Source organism: Eumetopias jubatus, unplaced genomic scaffold, assembly GCF_037043125.1.
Source record: "Eumetopias jubatus isolate StellerSeaLion01/CBP00866 unplaced genomic scaffold, mEumJub1_p1.0 scaffold_4, whole genome shotgun sequence".
In the NCBI taxonomy this organism is placed as follows: Eukaryota; Metazoa; Chordata; class Mammalia; order Carnivora; family Otariidae; genus Eumetopias; species Eumetopias jubatus.
The window spans coordinates 5,207,597-5,229,467 of record NW_028274810.1 but is presented as its reverse complement, the minus strand read 5'-3'; the positions used below and the strand labels follow the sequence as shown (position 1 = coordinate 5,229,467).

General features: G+C 49.3%; 1 protein-coding gene across 1 annotated transcript; it reads right to left on the bottom strand.

Annotated features, from left to right (window-relative positions):
• Window positions 1-1,224: 1,224 nt before the first annotated feature.
• LOC148164475 (NBPF family member NBPF6-like) lies at window positions 1,225-21,634 on the bottom strand. Its single transcript, XM_088022248.1, has 12 exons — window positions 21,457-21,634; window positions 19,469-19,565; window positions 18,614-18,828; window positions 17,536-17,587; window positions 16,505-16,719; window positions 15,396-15,532; window positions 12,320-12,481; window positions 10,266-10,311; window positions 9,146-9,194; window positions 8,190-8,380; window positions 4,071-4,291; window positions 1,225-1,864 (listed from the first exon to the last, which is right to left on the bottom strand). Exons 1-12 carry the CDS (start codon window positions 21,632-21,634, stop codon window positions 1,649-1,651), a joined length of 1,779 nt encoding a protein of 592 aa, XP_087878374.1. The 3' UTR covers window positions 1,225-1,648.
• Window positions 21,635-21,871: the final 237 nt, after the last annotated feature.

The following is a 21,871-nucleotide window of genomic DNA, read 5'->3' as shown; positions in this document are numbered from 1 at the left end:
GCCTGGTGATATCACAGCTCAAGGCTGCTGTGAGCTTTTGCCAGATCCCAAGTACCTCTCCCTCAGCAGCCACTTCACTCTTGAGCCCCCTTCATCAGAAGCCAAGTGATGGCTTTCTCACGCCTCCCAGGGAGGGATGCACCTAGCACCCACACATACGTTCAAACACAGAGTGCTGTAGGAAGGAGGGGACCCTTGGCAGACAAACACACCCCCTTCTCACCCTTGTCCCGGTCTCCTGAGAAGAAGTCCAGGCTACGGAATGAGTCCCAGACTGTGAGAGCCAATAGGGGCCTCTGAATATCTCCAAGTTCCTTTCTGCCATGTGCAGATGAGGAGCCGTGGTCCAAGGACTAAGGACCCCCTAAAGCCATGTGACCTGTGACTGAAACCCCTGGACTGGAACTCAGGCTCAGGCCCTGTGCAAACATGTGGGTGAAGGGAGAGCAAAGCCTCTGATCTGGAGTCGTGAGCCGGCAGGAGACACTGTTGGTCACTTGGCTGGACAGGAACAAGGCCAGAGGGGCTGAGGGAAGAACCCAAGAATGAGAAACTCAAGGGCGAATCCACAAAAAGAGAGCAGGGGTGTAACCATGGCCCTAGTCATTTTCACTCAGCGACACCCACATCCTCGGAAGGTAATCTCAGCAGGATAGACCTCAGGGCATTTCTAGGAATATGCTCGTTACCTAGACTCGCAAACGCGGAAGTGAAAATGAGAAAGCATTAGTTTGAGCTCTCTAGGGCCTCATCCCTTCTTTTCCAAACTTTTCCGAAGGAAAGAGCCTCTCAGTGTTCACTAGTGTAAAGAAGGGCCTGCAAATGGATTAATAGGGGAGTGAGACCTAAGCTTCTTTACTGAGATGGTGGAAAAGGACAAATTTGGAATAAAATATTGTCTTTCAGTCTGCACTGAACCTGTCAGGGGCTGTGCAATCCACTCAGTGACCAGGGAACTGTCGTTTGCATTGTCGTAGGAGGAAAGAAAGCACTCAATTCCTTCACCTTTGATCAGGGAAGGGATTAGGTTTTGGACAGTGGCTTTTTATGCAATATGTAATTCTCCTGTATCCTATATTAGAGGGGCTGAGGAGAAACCTGACTCCAGCGGGTCCAGTGTGGCACTCCCAGCTGTGACTTGGGTTCTCATTTAGACTTTGTAAGGGGGGCTCTTTCTCCTCAGCTTTAACACTTCTTATTCACATGGAGAAGTTGAGGGTTATTTGTCCTCCTAGGTCAGATTTCCCGATAGACCCCCGAGGAGAATCCTTGTGCAAGGCACTCATTAAGACAATGCTCCTGGGAGAACAGGGCCTTGGAGTTGGGGAAGCAGGGAAGGAAGGCAGAGGCCAAGGAATTATGCGATTTCCCGCAAAGTCCCACTTGCGTGGCGACCTGTGTCAATGATGCCGCTCGGCTGAGGACGGCCAGCTGCAACCAGGTGATGGAGATGGAAGGGCCTTCGGGCCACTGGTTTCTGATGAAGGGGGCTCAAAGGCGAGGAGGCAGCCCCGTGGGAAACAGAGGTGGCACCAGCTGTGAGAGTGTCCAATCGAGGAAGAGAACAGTGTGTGTGTTTGGGGGTGGGTGGAGGTAGAATCAGAAGGAGAGCAATAGGAATCCATGCCCCAGAGCTACAAATGTGTGATTACCTCTGTGCCCTAGCGTGAAGGCCACGGAATATGCATGCGAGCCTCCACTTGCGAAACTGCACTTTTCTCTTGATAATCTTCCGTTTCATGGCACCGAGGGCTTTCATTGGGCTAAAGACTTGACACGCACACTGGCTGTCCTTCGATCCCTCTGTAGTATCACCGTCCGGCATGGGAGGGTTCTTCATGCAGATGGAAGCTTCCAAACCCAGCTCTGAAAAGAAAAGCACATTAACAGGATGCGCTGTTATTCATGATCTTTCTGAGCCTCCACCTGCACTGATGCCAAAGAAGGACGGTGGGCAGAATGAGAAAGGCCATCCGACAGGACACAAGAAAGGAGAAGCCAGTGGACAGACTTTGATTATTTCCTGTTTTCTTCTTCTCTCTCACACTAGTCTGTAAGGATAAGAGTGCCACGAGGCCAACGTGCTCACAATCGACAAAAGTGAAATCGAGCGAAACAGAATTGGTAAAGAGAAGTAGTTCCGGGGAAGAGAAGACAAAGGCAAGGAAATCATGCTGGAACGAGGCTGTACAATTGGAGGGAAGAGATTATAGAGACCATCCAAAGACCAAGTTGAAAGGAAGCCTTTGGGGAGCAACCAGGGAAGAGAAAGCTGGGGAATTTACACAGCACGCCCCAACGTGTGGTACATTTCCTATAGGAACACCAGGTATAATATATGTCATGTATGTGACTAAAGATATAAAGGTGTGTGTCTGTATGTACGTATGTATCTAATGGAGAAAATGATTAAATAGGGGTTGGGGGACATGGAACATGACATTCTAACCCCCTTCCTGGTCAGCTGAAAGTGGAAAAAATACACAAATTCAAGAAGAATGAGAAAAGCAGTGGTGAGAAACAGGTGACCTGTTCAACACCATGGATGGATTTCAGGGGGAGCAGGTGGGAACAAAAGAGAGTAAAACCACCTGCCACAGAGAGATAGTTTGTATTCACCCCCATTTCATGGGTTGAAACCTATGTGATGTGATTGTAATGGGATGGTGTTGTGGGGTGAGACTTTGGGAGACAGATCATCCCATAAACGGGACTCATGCCCTACAAAAAGGCCCCACAGAGCTCTCTGTCCCCTCCACCCTGTGAGGACAGAGCAAGAAGGTGGCCACCTCTGAACCAGGAAGGCAGTGTCAACAGCACCGAATATGCACCTAGGTGGATTGTGGATCTACCGCGCCTGCAGAACTGTGAGCTATTGATTTCTGCTGTTGACAACTCAGCCTGTCTGTGGCATTTCTGTTATAATCGCCGGAAAGGACAAAGAACCTCGCATGGAGCCTGGTTTCCTGCTCAGGCCTCCGTGGAAGGTGAGTCACCGAGAGAGGGACTGAGCCAGCAAGGTGAGTCGGGACCCGGACCGTGGGCGACAAGAAGTGACAGAGAGGCTCAAGGGGGAAGACGGTAAGTAGGTCCCGTTCAAAGGCCCTTGTTGGGGCTGTGCATCCCCGAAAACTCACTGAGCTCTTTCTCGGGGGCCTCTCCCTGGTGCCACCGAGCTGCTGCTTATGTCTCCGCCACGTGGGAACGGCGCCTCCCCATTTCTCAGGTAGTTCGGCGCCTGACAGAGGAGTCCCGGGCCACCCCAGGCTCCAGGAAGGGACACTGAGTGCGGGAGGGTAAGGAAGACACGACCCAGGGGAGGGTGGAAAAGCTCAGACGTCAGGAAATCCGAGCAGAGGCGGATTCTGATGAGCAGGAAGCTGGGAACGAGGCCCCAGAGATGAGGGGAGATGACGAACTAGACGGAGGATCAGAGGAGAGAGTGACGTGTGCACTTTATGTAAGAAAGTGGCCCCTTATTTGTTTAGAAAAGGGAAAAAACAGAAATAAGCCGGAGACCAGTATTTCTATTGTGAATGTGAGCGCCAAATAGGGAAGATGGGCTTGGAGATGCTGACGGAGAGAAAACCGGGCACAGGAGCCTTCCTGAGAAAGCCAGGGGAGATGGGGTCCGTGGAAGTGGGGCCAGTAGGAACCGCTCCAGCCCCATGAATCATGCCCTGACACCATTTTCCAAGTGTGCAAGCACCACAGAGACCCCAAAATTAGACATGACAAATTCACAGATGTTATCAAGCAATTGTTGTTGAATCAGCCCCCCTAGAAACGATGTGGTTTCATGCTCCCAGCATTGATGGAACGGAGATACCATCTGCACAGGTTCTGATGAGGGGACCGAGGGGACAATACGTAAGAAGATGACTAAGTTAAACAGCCAGGAAGTTGCAAGCCCAGGCCCTGGGACACAGCTGCCACTAAACACAGGCTCACCTCGCTGTATTGGAGCATCGTGGGGTTCGACCTCACCCCACTGCGGCCTCCAGCCATGAGCCGGTGATGACCAATGCGGGGACCAGAACGGCCTACTCCTGTCCCCACTCACCTTGGAAGGGCGGCCATTGGTTCCCAGGACCCAACTCGGCGTCCAGGCTCCCGAGGGTGCAGGAGAGGACGAGCCTGGCTCTGTTGTCACCACAATCCAACTGCTGTGGCAGAATATTGGCCACCTGGGTGCTTGGCTGTGTCCGTGCTCCTGAAGTCTGCACCTCTGCCCTTTGGAAAGTCCAGTTTCCGCTTGATGGCCCTTGGTGACAGGGAGCCTGCATCGGAGCTGAAGCAAGAAGAGATCTCAATGGGCTCAATCCCCGGGCTCCTTAGCTGAGCACTCCCAGACCACCCATGTCTGATGTCCCCGTCTGCCTTTAAGACCACACTGTGAGCAAGCACAAAGGCACACATGATATGTATGAAGGAGATGTCACCATTATGTCCCAGCCTGGGGATGCTGGGATGGCAGGTTCCAAGCCGGCAAAGTCCCTGAGGTGAAAATACCCCCTTGACGCCACCGGGCCTTTGGATGGGCACATGAGTTCATGCCTATCATTCAGTTAGTAGTAACCTTGGACCTACAGCCTAGGGAGAAGATCCTAGAGAGGCCTCAGGGCATGTGGAGAAGGAGTTGTCGGTTGTTTCCCCCTCAAGAAAACGAACAGGGAAACAAGTTCGACCTCCAGGCTTCAGGTACCACTAGAAAAGGGAGTTGCGAAGGGTACCTCTAGATGCTTTAGGTACCACTAGAGACGGGACCACGGACCAAGTTATGGGAACATTTCACAGCTCTGGAGCCTTTTGAGGTTTCTTATCTGCAATATCTGATTGCTTTCCCCCCACCCACACATCTGTATGCGATATATTCTATTGCCATTGGAGGAGGGGCTAAGAGCTCTGAGTAACGTAGCAGCGGTCTGAGTCGCTTTGGAAACTTCCAGGCCAGAAGTACTACAGGATCAGACTTGTGGGTCTTCAGGGAGGGCATACAGCACCCAGTCCTCGCATCACACACCCCTCAGTGAGGTGTGGACCGCACTCCGTAATCAAACCCGCTCAGATTGCTACTGTGAAGGGAGTCCGTGTTCTCAGAAAGGGGACTAACCAGAGACATGCCACAGCCTCTCGCCAGAGCAGGTCAGCCTCAGCGGGGCCTGGCGGCTCCCTGCCATGATTCCTGGTCCCTTGTGTGCATCTCATTCTCCCTAGTCTTTTCATCTGTCACTACAAACGATTCCATGAGTCTGTGACTGTTTAGCCTCCCTGGCAATGCCCTGTATCTCCTCTCACCGTGCGTTCTCCCACCTCCTTCTATCTGCTCTTTCCTGCCTGCGCTAGCAACGCCCCCAAGTCCTGTCCTCCCAAACGCCCACCGTGCTGGGGAACGCTCAGTCCCCTCTCTGCTGCACACACTCTCCACTCCTCACCCTGCCTCTGGGGTCGCTTGGTCCTCTGGTCCCTCTCTGTCCTCCAGAATCACTTCTCCCCACCCCACACCAGGTGCCTCCCCAGCTCCCAGGGCTTCTGCCCCAAGCACGTCTCTCAGATGGGTAGGCCTTCCATCATTCCTCGAGGCACACTGTCACCAGTCATTGTTAAGCACAATTTAGGACATGTCATATGACTTTATGATACTTCCTACTGGGGGAAAGGCTAAATCATCTGCAATTAGCAAATCTGGTTGGAGAAGGAGTTGTCAAAACCAGGTTCCCCATTCTCAAATGTTATCTTGAATGAAGGTCTAAGTGTGCTTAAAGTTATGACTCCTAATTTCCTCACGTTCTTTTATGGCTCTTTTCTCAACTACCAGGGTTCATTTAATCTACTCAAACAATGTGCTTTGCACATGCAGAAGAAAAGGGAAAATATTTTATCAAACTCTGAAGGACCGTCCACTATTTTTAGTTTGGCTAGTGGGGAAAAGCCCTGGATGAAAGCTAAGGTTGGCACTTCCATGAGATTGGCCTGTTTCTACAAGGGTTCTCCCTGTGCAGGCAGGATGGGCCTGAGCAGCCCTCCTGTGGCCCTGTTGCTGGAATCACAGCCTATGCACACTGATCACACGCTGCCGTCAGAACCCCTACCCTGGACGGGCCGTGTATAATATAGACGCTGCATTCACTCATCTCAGCCCATCCACGTGGCTGAACGTTGCCCCCATGGTCCAGGGTGAATGGAAGACCGTATCACACACACCTGCCTTCTGAGACATGTGTCTGAACCTTTCTCATCCCACTGCCCATGGGAACCCACACTTGGCCGTCAGCATCTCTGAGGGAATGTGCAGCCTTACAAGGGTGACAGGCAGCCAAGTGAGGAGCCTCCATGGGACCCCTGGTGAAAACAGAAAAGCCTGGGGACCTCTCAGCCCTGATTGCTTTGGGATGGAGAGCCTCTTTGAGACCTTGATCTTGCGGAGGGGCTGGAGGAGCCGCTGGCTCTGCTTACACCACAGAGTGACACACAGGGTAGGGGTTGGCAGATGCATGGCTGAGTCAAAGGGGTCTTTGGGGCAGTCTTGCAACATTTTTGTTTACATTCACAACTGTTTCAAATAATTTGGTACAAAAGCAGAGATGAAAGTGTGAGCTCCATCCCCACCTACTCCCTGACAGGACTGAGTTGAGAGCAATGGACAGTCTGATCTGGTGAGTCTGATGTCCCACTACCCACTGGCCAGAGGTCTTGGGCAAGTGACGTGACCTTGCTGAGGCTCAGCACCCTCAGCTGTCACAGGAGATGCAACATGGACTCGAGAGTGTCCCTGTGAGGACCCGATGCTTCCAGAGAAATAGAGCTGCTGCTGAGTGGGCACGGGAAGGGGCATGGTAGACCACAAGAGTAAATAACTGTATGTTTCATTTCTGCTTCCTGAATTGCTGTAACCCCTAGGAAGCCTTGGCTTCCTTACCCCTCGGGGAGGGATGGGAAACAGGGGAGAAAGTGGTCCTAGTGTGGAAAGGCTGTTACTGACCAAATAAGATGAGGGACAAATCCTTTCATGGCCAATTTCACTATACAACATTGACACAGTAAGGAACATCTTATACTCCTTGCTGCTCCTTCAAAGTGATTTGATGAGCAAAGAAAGACTCCTAACGATGCCAATGCTTCTCCCAGGAGGGAAGGCCGAAAAAATACCCTGAGTGGGAAGAAAGGGAAATTGGGTTTTAGCCTGCACTCCTGTGAGAATGTGGCCCCAAAGGGGTCTTGCTCAGCAGGCAGCATTTTCTGAAGAATCTGGAGAGGGGAACAACTCTGCTTTGCTCCTGAATGAGGCCACACCCATGTCAGGTGCACAGGCCATTGATCATTGAAAGGACATTATGCCACTGAGCAGACACTTGACTGAAAACATATCCACATGGGGGAAAAGTCACTGACGCTGCAGGAAGGGTAAAACCACGCCATCCATGGAGGATGGAAAACCGGGGCTAGAGCTCTGGCTTCACTGAAACCATGGTGTATAGGCAGGATTCGAGGCTGAGGATTTTCTATCCAAATGCTCCAGAGGAACGTAGGCACCCCAGGAGCAAAAACTTTAAAATCAGCAACAAATGCTGATTTCCGATGCTACAAATATGGAGCTGATGGAAACCTGTGTGGAGAGCCAGAGACTTTGCAGGAAGCACACAGGAAATATAACTGGCAACAGAATTTCATGGGTAGCACAGATTCTTCTTGAAAGAAATAAAAAGAGGCCTGTGACCCAGATGTCTCCAGGTGAGATAGTGGTGGCTGAGTTTTTGCCCTTTTCCCTCCATTTCTCCTCTCCAACCTGACTTGGTACCAACAGCCTGCACTTGTGAGGGGGCCTGGTGACAGAGGGTAGTCTGAGACAGAAGGAAAGGAAATTTGTCTGATTCAAAAGACACTTTTTTTTTTTTTTTGAAGTAGGCTCCACAACCAGTGTGGAGCTTAACCTGGGGCTTGAACTCACAACCCTGAGATGAAGATCTGAGTGGACATCAAGAGCTGGATGCATAACCAACTGAACCACCCAGGTGTCCCAGTGTTTTCAAAATTAACTCCAAGGGCAAAGTTCAAACCAGTTTGAGTCTACAGGGCCTGTTGCCACGGGTGCATGTCTCAGCCTATTTAGGTTGTTGGATACAGAGAAGACAGGCTTCCTTGGAGCCCCCGCCCCAGGAACCTTGTGCCCCTCACGTGAGAGTACTTACCATCTACATCCAGACCCAAGAAAGTTTCCAGAGTATCAAATATGGATGAGGCATTTGTATATGGCCTCCAGGTGTCTGGCAGGTCATGGCCAACTGAAGAAGTCAAATAACATTCGTCCAGTGAGTCCTGTGGGACTTCATTCTCTTCTGCTACTGGCAGCTCCCTGGGGAACCTGGTGTTACAAGGAGGACTGGAGATGCAATGAGAAGGTTTAGTCAACACGGAGTCCCAGCTGGTTTTGGTGGCAGGGAAGAGGGACTGGTCACAGGAAACCAATGGGACGTCCCCATCAAGGGAGATGAACCATTCTGCCTCTATCTGGGGCCAGAGTGTGGCTGCACTGGGGATAGATCACGGAGGCGGGGAGGGAGCGAGAGCAGGAGGTGCTCAGAGCATGGACAGAATGGGAGCTTAAGGGAAGGAGTCTGAACCAGCCCTGTGCACAACAGTCACAACACATAGCACACTCAGAAAACAATAAAACCGGCATCAACACTTTTGCATACATTTTGTTGAAATTTACAGAAATCACCAAGACAACCCCAGATTGGCAGCATTGTAGATTCCTAGAAAGCTCGTATGTCCAAGGCCTACTTGTCTAAATACTGAGACATGAATTTTTGTTTTCCTAAACACTTTCCTTGCCATGAATTCCTGCCAACATCATAATGCGAAACCAGCAGCGACAGACGGGCATTTTGGATGGATCCAATACAAAGTGTCCCTGTGACTGCTTAGGATACCTGCATCAATGGACAAGAGGTTCCTGCATTTGGGGGGGATTAAGAAAGGGGCCTCCAGAAGTACCACAGTGAAACAGAGAACATTGCTAATGGAACATTTTGTGGGTGGCTGAATGGGTAAAATAGGTATGTTTAGCAAATTCTAGATTTGCCTAGATCTGAGATCACAAGATGTCACCATTGAATTAAAGCCCATGATTCTTCAGAGTTACCTGGGGCATATCCGGTCTTGGTCTTCCTCCAAAAGATCATTATGATTTTCTACAAACAAATACAGACATGTCCAGTCACATTAAACAGAACATTTGTACATTAAAATTAAGTATCCAATACAACTAGTGCATGGGCATAATTATCCTTAGTGGGGCAGCAGGATATTGTGAGAGAAATCCTCCTGGAGGCCTCACGTAGTACCTTGGGATTGTGCCTTGGTTTGCTTTCCTATACCATTGGGCATGAGCTCCCTAATGTGATAGAGCCACATCTCAAGTGTCTGTGTACAGAGTGAAACATCTGTTTTACCACAGATTCTGGGGAACAGCTTACATGCATTCTAAAACCTTACTGCAACAATCTCTCATTCCCTTATAATATAGTATGAGATGCTCTAGGTGTGAGGGTTTAAGGGAATTTAGACACAAAGACCAGGCTGACGGATGGAATCTGCAAACCCTCACAGCAAAAGGAATCTATTATGTACAGTCCTTTGGGCTATACAGACATATGAGCCATGCATGGGGAGGGGCGATGCCCAGGCTCAGCTTGGCTTCGAGGAAACATACAAGGAGGCTGATGGTAGAAGCGTTGATGTGCAATACTCCAACGATGACTCAGTGTAGACAGACAACACAGAGGATACAGACACTGGGGATCGGTGCAGTGAAAGCAGGGAAATGACAAATCCAAAGATACACGTAAGGGTGACAACAACTTTGGACAGGCACAAAAATTCAAGGGATGTTTTTCAGGTCTACAATGGAGAGCAGTGCAGATAAGGAGAGGCATTTAAAGGAAATCAGGAACAAAGACAGACACCTCTGCATATGCAGCTCAAGTGAGAGTGAGTTCGTCACATCAGCCTTGACTCCAATGTCCTAACTTCTGTCAGGAGCCGTAAGCATGGCCGGAGATGAGGAACAATTGGTAGGTCCCTGACTCACCTGATGTCTATGGTGAAAAGTCTATCCTGGGTCCTGACTCAGATCCCTATGTCTAGCAGGCTTCTACACAGCGATGACACATCTCAACGGAACCAGAGGTTGGATACCAAAAATAGCGGGGCAACTTGGGAGGCCAGTTGGAGCTTTATCACATGGACAGTGGAGGACTCACGAGCTGCTTCCAGAGGAGAACAGATGTCCAGATTTTGGAAAGAGTGAATGTCAGCCCTCCTAGAATTCCCGTGGGGGTCAGACAGGCCAGGAAATGCTGAGGAAATCATATAGCATTCATCCAGTGAGTCCCATGGGTTGTCCTGCTCTTCCACCACTGGCAGCTCCCTGCTGAACCTGGTAGGGTGGGGAGATCTGAACATTAAGACAAGAAAGGTGGACCTCCCACCATCCTAATGGTTTTGATGGGCAGCTGGGAATTACACTCATAACAAAGGGGCACACCAATTTTTGACAGCAACAACTCTGCTCCTGTTTCAGGCGGCAGTGTGGTGCTGTGGGGGCAGTAGATATAGAGAACAGAAGGTGCTCAGGGCAGTGGCCACAGAACTAAGCTTCTGAGCAACAACCTGAACTATTGTGGAAAGGAAGTCATGACTCACAGCCTGCATGGATAATCCTAAAGGTGACTTCAACACATTTACGTAAATGTTGTTGATACTACCTTCACTGACCAAGTGAACACGGGTGTTAAAAGGCATCTTCAAAATGGAGACATCTTGTGTCTTCAGTGTCTCTTTCTCTAACTACTGTGACAGGAGGTGTTCTTTTCCTATAATATATCCTCAATGTGGTAACACCAAAGAGTTAGAGGCACATATGCCTCTCACTCTGGTTTTACCAAAAAGAGAAGAGGGGAATGCGGAGAATCCCTGTGAAGGATTAGTTCACAAAGTTCCACTGACTGCAGGTTATTGAAATGGAGGGGTCAATAAAAGGAACGTAACCGTGTTACACGGTGAAGACATACATCAAAGTTAAAAGAGATACTTTGTAATTGGAGAATGGATGCAATAGATATGTTCGGCCATTTCTATTTTTTCCTTGAAATGCAATCCTTCAGTTTAACCACTGAAATAACAACCCATGATTCATCCGAGTTACCTGGGGCATGCCTGGTCCTGGTCTTCTTCCTCCTCATGGTGGAATTGATTTTCTGTAATTATATAGAGACAGGGCTGGTCATGAATGAGATCCTTCTTGGTACGTTAATAATCCAGGGTCTCATGTTACCCACACACTCAGATATGTTCAATGTGAGAACAGGTTTAGTCAGAGGAATATGTCAGGGTGCCTCCGATATTGTCATGTGATAACTGGCTTGATTTCCCGGCCTGAGCCATTTGGAAAAATTTATTCTATCTAGGAGATTAACATCACAGTCTCCCCTGTCTTCTGTGCAAGCACTTGAACTTCTCTCTTTGACACAGATTCTGGGGAGCCAGCCTCCCTGAATTCTAAAAGGATCGCTGCAGCATTCACCCTTCTCTCGTCAGATAGCCTGGTTGTTGAAGGCTCAGTGAAATTTGTACACTGAGACTGAACAGATGGAATGCAACTACAGACACTCAAATTCAAGTGAGTCTTTGGTGCTATTCAGAACATTGGCCTGATTCATGTGGTGGGAGAATGCCAAGGCACAGCTCTGCTTCTGGAAACACACAATCAAGCTATCAGTAGAGACACTTAGGGTGGGTTTTCAGACAACTGTTTAGGAAGACAAGCCAACCTAAAGGAGACAGAGAATGGGGCTAAGAACAGCAAAACCAGTTAACGCTGGACAAGAATGCCAAGTGACTGCGGCAGGCACAGATTCTTAACGGACCCACCTCCGAGATGAAACATAGAGCTTATTAGAGGTAAAAAGAGACATTTCATCCAAATTAGGTCTGACAGACAGGTTTTATGGTCGTGTTGGTGAGGTGAGTTGAGCTTGTCGTGCCTGCCTTGGCCCAACAACGAAGCGACAGAGAAATCAAGGTAACATGGGCATGCCCTGGGACTAAGAAGAGAGCAAATGTGCCTCGCCCACCTGATGTCTGTGCTTAAAACTCAATCCTAGAGCCCAGTTCAGATCAGTTTGTCTCTACAGGGCCTGCCCACAGGGATGACCTCTCTCGGCACAGCAGAGGTCTGGGGTACAAAGAACAGGAGATCTTTGTTGGTGTCCAGGTGGAGCTTGATCACCTGGACAATGGAGTACTCACTGGTCACTTCCAGAGAGGAACAGACTTCCAGTTCCTTGGGTAGGAAGATGGCGGCGCTCCTGTAAGGCCAATAGGAGTCAGACAGGTCGGGAAGAACTGAGTATGTCAAGTAGTGTTCATCCTGAGAGTCCCTTGAGACGTCCTGCTGTACCACCTCTACCAGCTGTCTGCTGAGCCTGCAGGGTAGGGACAAGTGAAGATTAACGTAAGAGGGATCTGAAGTCATATGTCCTGTCATGCTTTGATGCAAGGCGGAAAGGAGTGGTCAAGAAAGCAAAGAGGGGAAGAACCCATTAAAAAGAGAAACGATTCTTGTTTTTGTGGGACACATCGTGTTTCTCACAGGGGCAGCTGTTCGAAAGGAAAATAAGTGCTCGTGCACGGGCCAAATAGCAAGCTTCTGACGAAAGAGACTGAATTATCTCTGTGCCGTCCACTTATGACTCATAACACAGAGTCCCACAATGGTGGCCTTCCCCCTTCCATGCAAATGGCGTTGAGTTCTGCATGTAGTGGCCAAGCATGGGCAGCTCTGGGGGCAGTGGACTGTCACAGAAATCTCATGCCAGGAAGCCCTCTTTCTCTCAACCTTGTGGCATGATAGAACATGTTTGTCTACTTGCTATGATATCTTAATGTTATGAACACATGTCAACATGAGAAATCTAAAGGCAAGAGAACAGATGTGCATGGCTCTCTAAAGCACACAGGAATGAGCAAGCACCGTGGTCCCTGTGACATATTCGTTCACCCGGGTCAGCGGACTGTGGGTTACTCAACTCGAGAAGTCATTAAGAAATGGGAAGCAATCCCAGTACAACAGTGAAGACAGAGAACATTGTGAAAGTGGTAATTTGTCCTTGACCGCATGGATAATACCGTGCTCGTCAGCACTTTCTGCTTCTCCCCGGGTGCCACTTTTGAATCCCCAGCCCCTGAGTGTCCAGAGTTACCTGGGGGCAGCCGGCTCTTGTCTTCCCAGATCCTCCTGATCAGTTCGGTCTTCTGCAAATAATGAAGAGAAAGAATTACGTTAAGCACATTCCCCTTCACAGATGCCCACTCCTATATCCTGCATAGCACAGGACAGAAATATAAGCACAGCAATACCAGGCAACTGTGAGTGTAACCATCCAGGAGCACTTAGGTAAGGCCTCGTAGGCAAAAATTGGGATGGTACTCTTGAGTCATTACACCAATATCCCTGATAAAACAAGCCATCCTCATAGCATCCTAAATTTTGAGTCTAGGCAAACAAACCGATTCTGTTTCTCAGAGATCCTGGGGGAACTCCCTGGCTGCTTCCTAGACAGTTGCTGCAATATTGAGGCTTTTTCCATCTGAAATTCCAACAGGTGAATGGTTTAGAGGAATCAGCCATGCAGATTAAACCAATGAATGGATTCTACACGCCATCAAATCAGAACAATCTTGAAAGCTACAAAGAAACAGGGGCCATTCATGGGGTAGGGAAGTTTCAGGACCCTGCATTGCTCCAGAGAAACATACACTGTCCCATAGCAGTGGTCCAGTTCGGGTTCTCAGCTGACTTGAGATGAGATAAGACAAATGAAGACATAGACGAAGTGAAGAGCGTGAACCAGGGGAGTGCCATCTCCAGAGATATAGAAAAGGCTGCCAACAGCCTTGGCAGGCATCCAAATTCAGGGGCATGTTTCAAGAATGGAAATTAGAGCCTTGCAAGAGAGGACACGAGCTGAATTCATAATTAGGAGGTCTGGCAGTGACCTCGTGGGCCTGGACTGGAGAGATGTATGAGTCTGGCAGGGTGTGAGGAACAAGGAATATGGACACCACCTGGGGGACCACGTGGAGTTATAGCCCCTTTGGAATGGGAGCATTCATAGGCCATATCCAGAGTAGACCCAAATTCAGGTTCATCAAACAGGAATTTGCCATCACGGTAAGACTGGCCGCTGTCACGTCTTTCTTGCACAGTTGAAGGAGCCAAAACACATTCGTCCACTGTGTCCTGTAGGAATTCCTTCTTTTCAACATCCTGGGGCTCCATGCTATGCCGGGGGAGACAACAATGATAGAAGATCAAACCAGGAGGATCAGACACCATGGCTTCCTAGCTGGTGTTGATGGGTGTGATAGCGAGTGGTCCCAGAAAGCAATGTGGCTCTCCCCTTGGAGGGAAAAAACTATCCCCCTATATAAGGAGCAGAGTGTGGCCTCCGATATGAGGAGCAGTGGGAGACAGAGCAGGAGATATTCTGTGCACTGGCCTCATAACCAGGTGACGGAGGAGGAGACTAAAACATCCCTGTCATACTCATGTCATAATTATGACTCCCAGCACACAGAGGTTATCAAAACAAGTGGCTTCAACCCTTCTGCATACGTTGCATTGACTTGTACATGCAGTGTCCAAGGGACTAAATATCCTGAGGCCTTACTGCCTCTCAGACATTCTGACTCCAAGGAATATTTTCTCAATATTTTGATGGGACATGCATTTATTCTTCAATTTCCTCTCTTGCTATCCAAAATCCTCCAGCATGATGATGTCAAACAGACACAAAGTTAATACGCATCTCACTTTGATTTTAACCACACAGGAGACAACAGCTGATTACCGGAATCCCTGGCTTTGGTCAATTCATGTGTGTCCACTCTCTGTAGGTTATTCAACATGAAAGGGAGTAAGAAAGTGACACCTACACAACTACCACATGAAAATAGATGACATGGTTAAAGGGCATATTCTGCTATTGACTGAATGGATGGAATAGTTCTAGGCAGCACTTTCTCTCTATCCCTGATGTGAGGTCTCCAGAGGTCACCAGGAAAATTCGTAGTCCACAGTCTTCACACTTACCTGGGGCACATTGGCTGTTGTCCATTTCCTTGCCTTCGATCATCTTGACTTTCTGAAAATCAGTTCCAAGACAGCAGGTGACACTAAGGAAATCACACTTCCCATATTACCAACACAGTGACCACCCACACTGCAAGGACATTAAGATTCTCAGGGCAAGACCCTAGTGTTCTGGCAGGGATATTCCAGGATGGCCAAGGTTAAGTCTTATGAGCAGTGCACAGGACTGCTCCCTGACCTGCTGCAGAAATTCACTTTCTTCTCCCCCACAAATTATCCCAATATCCTCCTCTGATGGGAGTCTGTAAAAAGAGTTCCGAATATATTTTCCCCAGAGGTCCTGCGGAGGAGTCCAAGCACTTTCTTGAAGTGTTGCTGCAAAATGGGGTTATTCCATGACATACCATGGCTCTTGATGCTTCCCAGAAATTTATTCTTGAAACTAGACTAATGAATCAACTGTAGAAAACCTCAAATCAAAAAGAATCTTTGAAAAAAGAAAAAGAAGAAGATAGCCGGAGAGGAAGAATGAAGGGGAGTAAGTCAGAGGGGGAGACGAACCAGGAGAGATGATGGACTCTGAAAAACAAACTGAGGTTTCTGGTGGGGAGGAGGGTGGGGGGATGGGTTAGCCTGGTGATGGGTATTAAAGAGGGCACATTCTGCATGGAGCACTGGGTGTTATGAACAAACAATGAATCATGGAACAGTACACCAAAACAAATTATGTAATATATGGTGATTAACATAACAATAAAAAATTTAAAAAAAAAAGAATCTTTGGTGTTCTACCGACACAAAGGCCATTTGGGTCTGAGTGATGCCAGAGCCCAGCTTGGCTTCATAGGAACATCCAGGCAAGGTAATGACACAGTTGTTTTCAGATGACCACTTGGCTAAGTTGAACCCACATAGAGAAGATTGTGCCTGGGCCTGAGAGCAGTGAAACCAGGGAAAGCACCTTTCCTGATATGCAGGTATGTGAGCCAACAACATTGGACAGGTCTAGGCCCTCGAGAGATATTGATCCTAAAAAGAAAGTGTCATTGCATGGAACAAAAGACAGTTGATCCACGTAGGGTATCTGACAAGACTTTGTGGATGTCCTACTGAGGTGGGTAGAGCTTGTCACCCATGACATAGGTTCAATGGCCTGACACGGGGGCCGGGTTGACAGAGGCATGGCCGCTGCCTAGGATGGTTGAAGGCTCCCTGACCCACCTGATGTCTGTGTCTCCACATCCATTATGTCCTGATTTAAAGCAAAGTGTGTCTGTAACGCCCGTGTATAGAGATGACCTTCCTCAGTGTAGACAAGGTGTGCAGAACAAACAACATGGACACTACCTGGGGGACCACGTGACGTTTCATCCCCTTGGGTGTGGGAGCATTCACAGGCTAAATCCAGAGCAGAGCCGAATTCCTGTTCATCTAATGGGAATTCGCCAGCACTGTAGGACTGGTCGTTGTCACACCCTTCTTGCAGAGTTGAAGGAGTCAAAACACACTCATCCACTGTGTCCTGTAGGACTTCCTTCTTTTCAACTTGCTGCTGCTCCATGCTGTGCCGGGTAGGACAGGAATGACAGGAGATCAAACCAGGAGGATCAGACACTGTGGCTTCCTAGCTGGTTGGATGGGAGTTATATGGAGTGGTCACAAGAGGCACAGGGCACCGGCTGGAGAGGGAACAAGCACACCAACCTACAAGAGGCAGAGTGTGGCTGCCCGGGGCTGGGAGAGCAGCAGCTGATCCTCAGAGCACTGGCCACAGAAGCACTGACTAGGAATGAGACTCCACCCTCCCAGCAGGGTGCGGTCACAACGAGAAGCACAGTGGAGACCAGACCAGGGGCAACCACCACGGGCCTGAGTCAGGATGATTTTTACATAGATTGGTCAATTACTTACAGCTCTGGAGTACCTGCAGACTGCAGAAATGTGTGCCTTCTAGGCACTTTGTCATTAATAGTGTCACATGACACCCCAAGTTTTTGGAGTTTGGTTAGGTACTTCTCTTGGTTTTAATTTTGCTAGTTGTCTGTTTACCAATTCCTTGGTGAGTTACCGTCCTACCAAGGACCTTAGAGAACTGTGTAGGAAGTAGATATGCATCTCCTCCCGGTGTCCATTTACAGGAAAGAATGGGTATTTTTGTCCCCACGGGGAATCCTAAGGCTGGTGAATTCATCTCGGTCTTACAACACCACAGAGACAACCGGCAACCAAGCCAAAACAGCCATATTTTGGGGACCATCTGCAGTTTTGCTTAACCTTGCATCTGACATCTGTCACTCTCTTGACCTCACTTACTTTACTTTCTGAGACCCTGTCCATTTTGACCCACACATTATTGGTTCCAGAATTTTCATTGTCACCTGGGAGTGAGGGTTCCTTGTTCTTCTTCATCCTCCTCATCCTCATAATTTTCTGCAAATAAATTCAGAAATGTCCCATCAGCTATTTCCCACATCACCACTATAAACACAGTGGCTTCTATGTCCCTGGAGACCTAAGGGTCTATGAATGACTAGGTATTCTACTGAGTTTAGGGCACTGTCTTTAAGAACTGCTGTGGCATGGATTTCTGATGCGTCAGGCAGTGTGTCTCTGATTCTGAGGATCAGCATCACTGAACCTGGGCAACACGTTCTACCGGCTCTTGTTGTCCATATCAGGGAATGCTTGTCAGCTTCATTTCTGCACCGTGTCTTGCAGAGTGCCACAGGTCCCACCACAGCCACAGACTCTCTGTGGGTTCACAGCTCTCACATAGAGCCGCCTCCTTGCCCTCACGACAGGACAACCACCCTGTCCCACATCCCTCCACCGGGGACTTCATGGGCCCCCACGTGGGCTTCAGTGTTATCAAGGGGACATCCGTCTACGAAAAGCGGTCCCGTCTAAACAGCACTCCCACCTCCAAGTCCTACTGCATCAAGGACCTCATCCAACTCCACACAGTCAGGAGCATTATTTTTTCCTGACATGCATTCATGAATTTTCCCTATCTGATCACTACAGTATCAACAGGTTTTTTGATATACTTTCCAGATGAGGAGACAGATATGGAGAAAGTAAAACTCACTTTCTCACCCACAATTAATACAGACCACGCTGACTCTGGGAACCTCCCACTTAGTGCAGGGATCCTTGCACACTAACAAGCATCCTCCTGTCACATTTTGCTCTCTGGCTCAAAGACTGGTGGAGGCTGCCTCCTGCTCCAAAGGCTGCATTCCCTCAGGGAGGAAGCAGACACGTGGAGCACTATTACCTCCACACTGTGCATTTCTGCTCTCTGTTACCACCTTCCACTCCTGGTTCTCTCATGGCCCCACTTGCGATGGGGAACCCAGGAGGGCTGCTGCACACGGCGTGAGGCCAGACGGGGAGTCTCTTGTGAGCCCAGCGCCTTGGCGCAGCTCCGGGCATCAGGGCCGGTGGCCGCCTTACCTGGGCTGAGCTTTCGGGCAAGGCACTTGGCCACCCTGCGCCCCTCAGCCAGTTGCTCTTGGAAGCCCTGCCCTTGGGAATGCTCAGGGTCATCATGGGTGAGGAGGTCCTCGAGGAGCTTATTGAGCAGTTGGGAAACGTCTTTCCCTTTCCGTAACTTCTGATACAAACGGGTCAGCTCTTTAGCCTGGTCTTTAATGAGGGTATGACATAGCCTAAGGCAGGGCAGAGAGAAAATTTTAAAATGCAAAGAGTTGAACAACAGACAATAAGATCTTTCGTGATGATTTCTGGCAGAATTTCCCCAAAGGAGCCGTGAACCCTGCACATCCCTTACACCTTTTCCTTCTGTAAACAGAGCCAGGGGTTCTCCTAAGCACACGCCAGAGAGATGTCCCTTCAGCTGCTAACTTCGGGGACACCCGTTTCCCTGGAAAACTACACACAGCGCGGCGTGCAGTGAAAGGACACAGCGCCAGACGCAGAAGCGTGTCCAGTAGAGCTGGTGTGAACTGGTGAGCTCAGGAGAATGGCAGGCTCAAGCTGTGGTCAGCCAGGTCATGACTCTGTGAAAGGTAAGTGAGGTGGTGATCTCGCAACACTGTGAATGTGCTAAAAGCCACGAATTGTTCCCTTGAACTTGGGGACTTTGATATTTTTTTCCAGAGAGAGAGCGAGACTTTGAGTCATTGGAGTCCATCATTTACCAATCACTGTTGTCTTAGTTGTTTTAGAAATATTTGGGTCACGTGCCTGCCATGACGTGTCTGCCCTTTCCTGGCCCAGACTTGTTGCTGCCCCAAGTCAAAGATGCCCACAGCGTCCCTGCAGCCTCCCACATGGAGCCTTCCTTACCTGAGCTTCTCAGCCACCGTGTCTGCCTGCTTCCCCTTCTCAAACTGCACCTTCTCTCCCAGCACGGATTCGATGAGGTCGGTGGACTCTTCACACTCTGAGAAACAGAGACGCCTACCTCAGGGGAAAGCTGGACATGCTGCTGTGCTCGCTGCCTTCAAGGGACGAGGCAGGGTCCATCCTAGGACAACTGGAAGCCCGGCCACCTGGCTCTGCGCTGGGAGCTCCACATCGCATTCCTCAGCCTCCCAACTACAGGGCAGTCGATTACTCCCTGTTTCAGAGCCCAGGAAAGAACAGCCCCAAGGCACAGAGAGGAACTGGACACGGTGATGAACTGGTATTTGGTAGAGTCAGAATTCGGGTTCCCCTGATCATGGTCACTCTAGCAAGCCTTGGAGACTCCTAAGTGAAACACTAAGCAGGGACATGAGGTAAGGCCCCCAGGGCTACTGGACTGATGGGTCCCCTGAGCTGGGATTTCTATACTGAACAAGTATCTCAAAGGTAAAAATTCATCCGGTTACACTTGTGGAAACCACAATGCATAAAACCAGAAGCACCGGAGAGGAATATGGCCCAATCCTAATACAGTTTGTGTTATGAGAAGCAGTAGAATGATGAACAGAGTTACACAGTTCCAGGTTCTGCTCTTAGAGCGTTACAAGAAATTACTCAGTATTCATTCTGACTCAGAGAAGTAGGTCCCACAACAACAACAGTTTAACAAGGCGGAAACTGAGGCACAGGACGTTGGGCACCATGGATTTAGCCCAGGCTGACTGACCTACAACCCATGCTTTTCTCCCCTGTGCTGTGTCACCTCCACCCCACGCCTTCGGGTGATATCTGTTTGCATCATCTTCACAACTGGTTTACCATACTTATGTGATGATTTTCAGGAAAGTTGTAAACAACACTGCTTGTCCTTCCCTGAAAGCTCATCATCTCTTCCCTTTCCTAAAAAGCATGCCTCAGTTTTTTTTTTCTCGGCATCATTCGTTTTTAATTACTCCTCCCCTTGTTCTATTGAAAGCAAATTGTGAGAAAATGACAACAATGCGGGCTCAGAGTTGTCAGGATTCCTTCTTATCGCTCTGCTGTGCACGTGCCCCGTTCTCATGATCCTTCTGCCAACATAGGGCCCTCCTAATGAACAGGCAGCTGAGCTCCCCATTTCAGGCTGACTGTGGGGGAAGGCCTACCTCACACCCTGGTTTGGCTGGTTCCCAGGGCTGTGGTCTCCCCCACTCACCCTCCTTCTCACTTGGCCACATGTCTCCTGGTCCAGGCCTGGACCTGCTGGCCACCATGCATGTCTCTAGGTCCCCAGCTCAGGGAGAGACCGTGATGTTCCCTGAAACACCCTCAGCCTTACCACTGGGTATCAAATGGCCTCCGTGGACTCAGGAAGCAGAGCCTGTGCACGGGTTCCCTCTCACAAGGGGAGTCACTGTGTGGATGGCGTCACTCACGGATACCACAGTTTCAGGGGGAAAGGAGACCCCACTTCCATCTCCTTGAAAGCAGGTAGTGTCACCTGCTACCCTCCCTCTTGTCCCCGGGTGTACCATCAGGATGTTACCCCAGTATAACTAGCTTGGTGCTTTACCAATGGGACCTCAGAGAAGCGGGACCTGAGAGAGTTCCTTAGTCCCTGACACTTAGGCCCGCAGTCATGCAGGATCTGATACAGCACAGAGACCATCCTGAGAGGACCAGGCGTTTCTGTGTCTGCACCAGGAAGCAGGAACTAGGATGTTAACTCTAACCCCACCCGACATGTCACTGTTAACCTATTTGTCTTCAGTTTTCCCATCCTCAGCAAACTGAGGATAAAATACCCACTTCTACTTTTCCCGGATTGTGGTCAGAATGAAATTTACGTGACATTGGAAGAGAGAAGACAGCATCTGGAGAGGTTTTTAGTTTCTCAGAAGGAATACAGACAGACATGTCTTTGGTGGCCATGACCTTGTAGGACTTACTGTATTTCTGCAGCTGGTTGGCCAGGGAGTAGGCAGTAGCTTTGGATATAAGGAATTTCTCCTTGAGGTCTCGGAAGTCCTGCTTGCTTTTTTCCAGCTGGGATTGAAGCTCCTGGTTGATTTCCAGGAGGCTGATTTCTGCCCCTGGATCAGACAGAGGGCCAAGAGGTGCTGCCATGGTGATGTGTGGCCGAGGAGGTAGAGCTGGGGACTGAGGAGAAGAAACCCAAACACAGGATAGTTAAAAACCAGTGAAATCAAGTAGGTTTCATCAGGACTGAGGGGTGAGGATACAGGAAGTCTTTACTTACTGTTGGGAACAATTTGAACAACACCCCACAGCACCTGAGATTCAGGAACCACAAAACCAAGGTTCAAGATGCCACAGCTGAGAGCCGAAGGCACTGCCCCTAGC

What these genes read in the sequence shown, in the direction of transcription:
- LOC148164475 (XM_088022248.1), bottom strand. Translation starts at nt 21,634, where the DNA reads ATGGCAGCACCTCTTGGCCCTCTGTCTGATCCAGGGGCAGAAATCAGC. An exon ending in TGCCCGAAAGCTCAGCCCAG is followed by an intron (nt 17,588 to 18,613) that starts GTAAGGCGGCCA and finishes ATTTATTTGCAG; the next exon opens with AAAATTATGAGGATGAGGAG. An exon ending in CAAGGAACCCTCACTCCCAG is followed by an intron (nt 16,720 to 17,535) that starts GTGACAATGAAA and finishes TACCCGGCACAG; the next exon opens with CATGGAGCAGCAGCAAGTTG.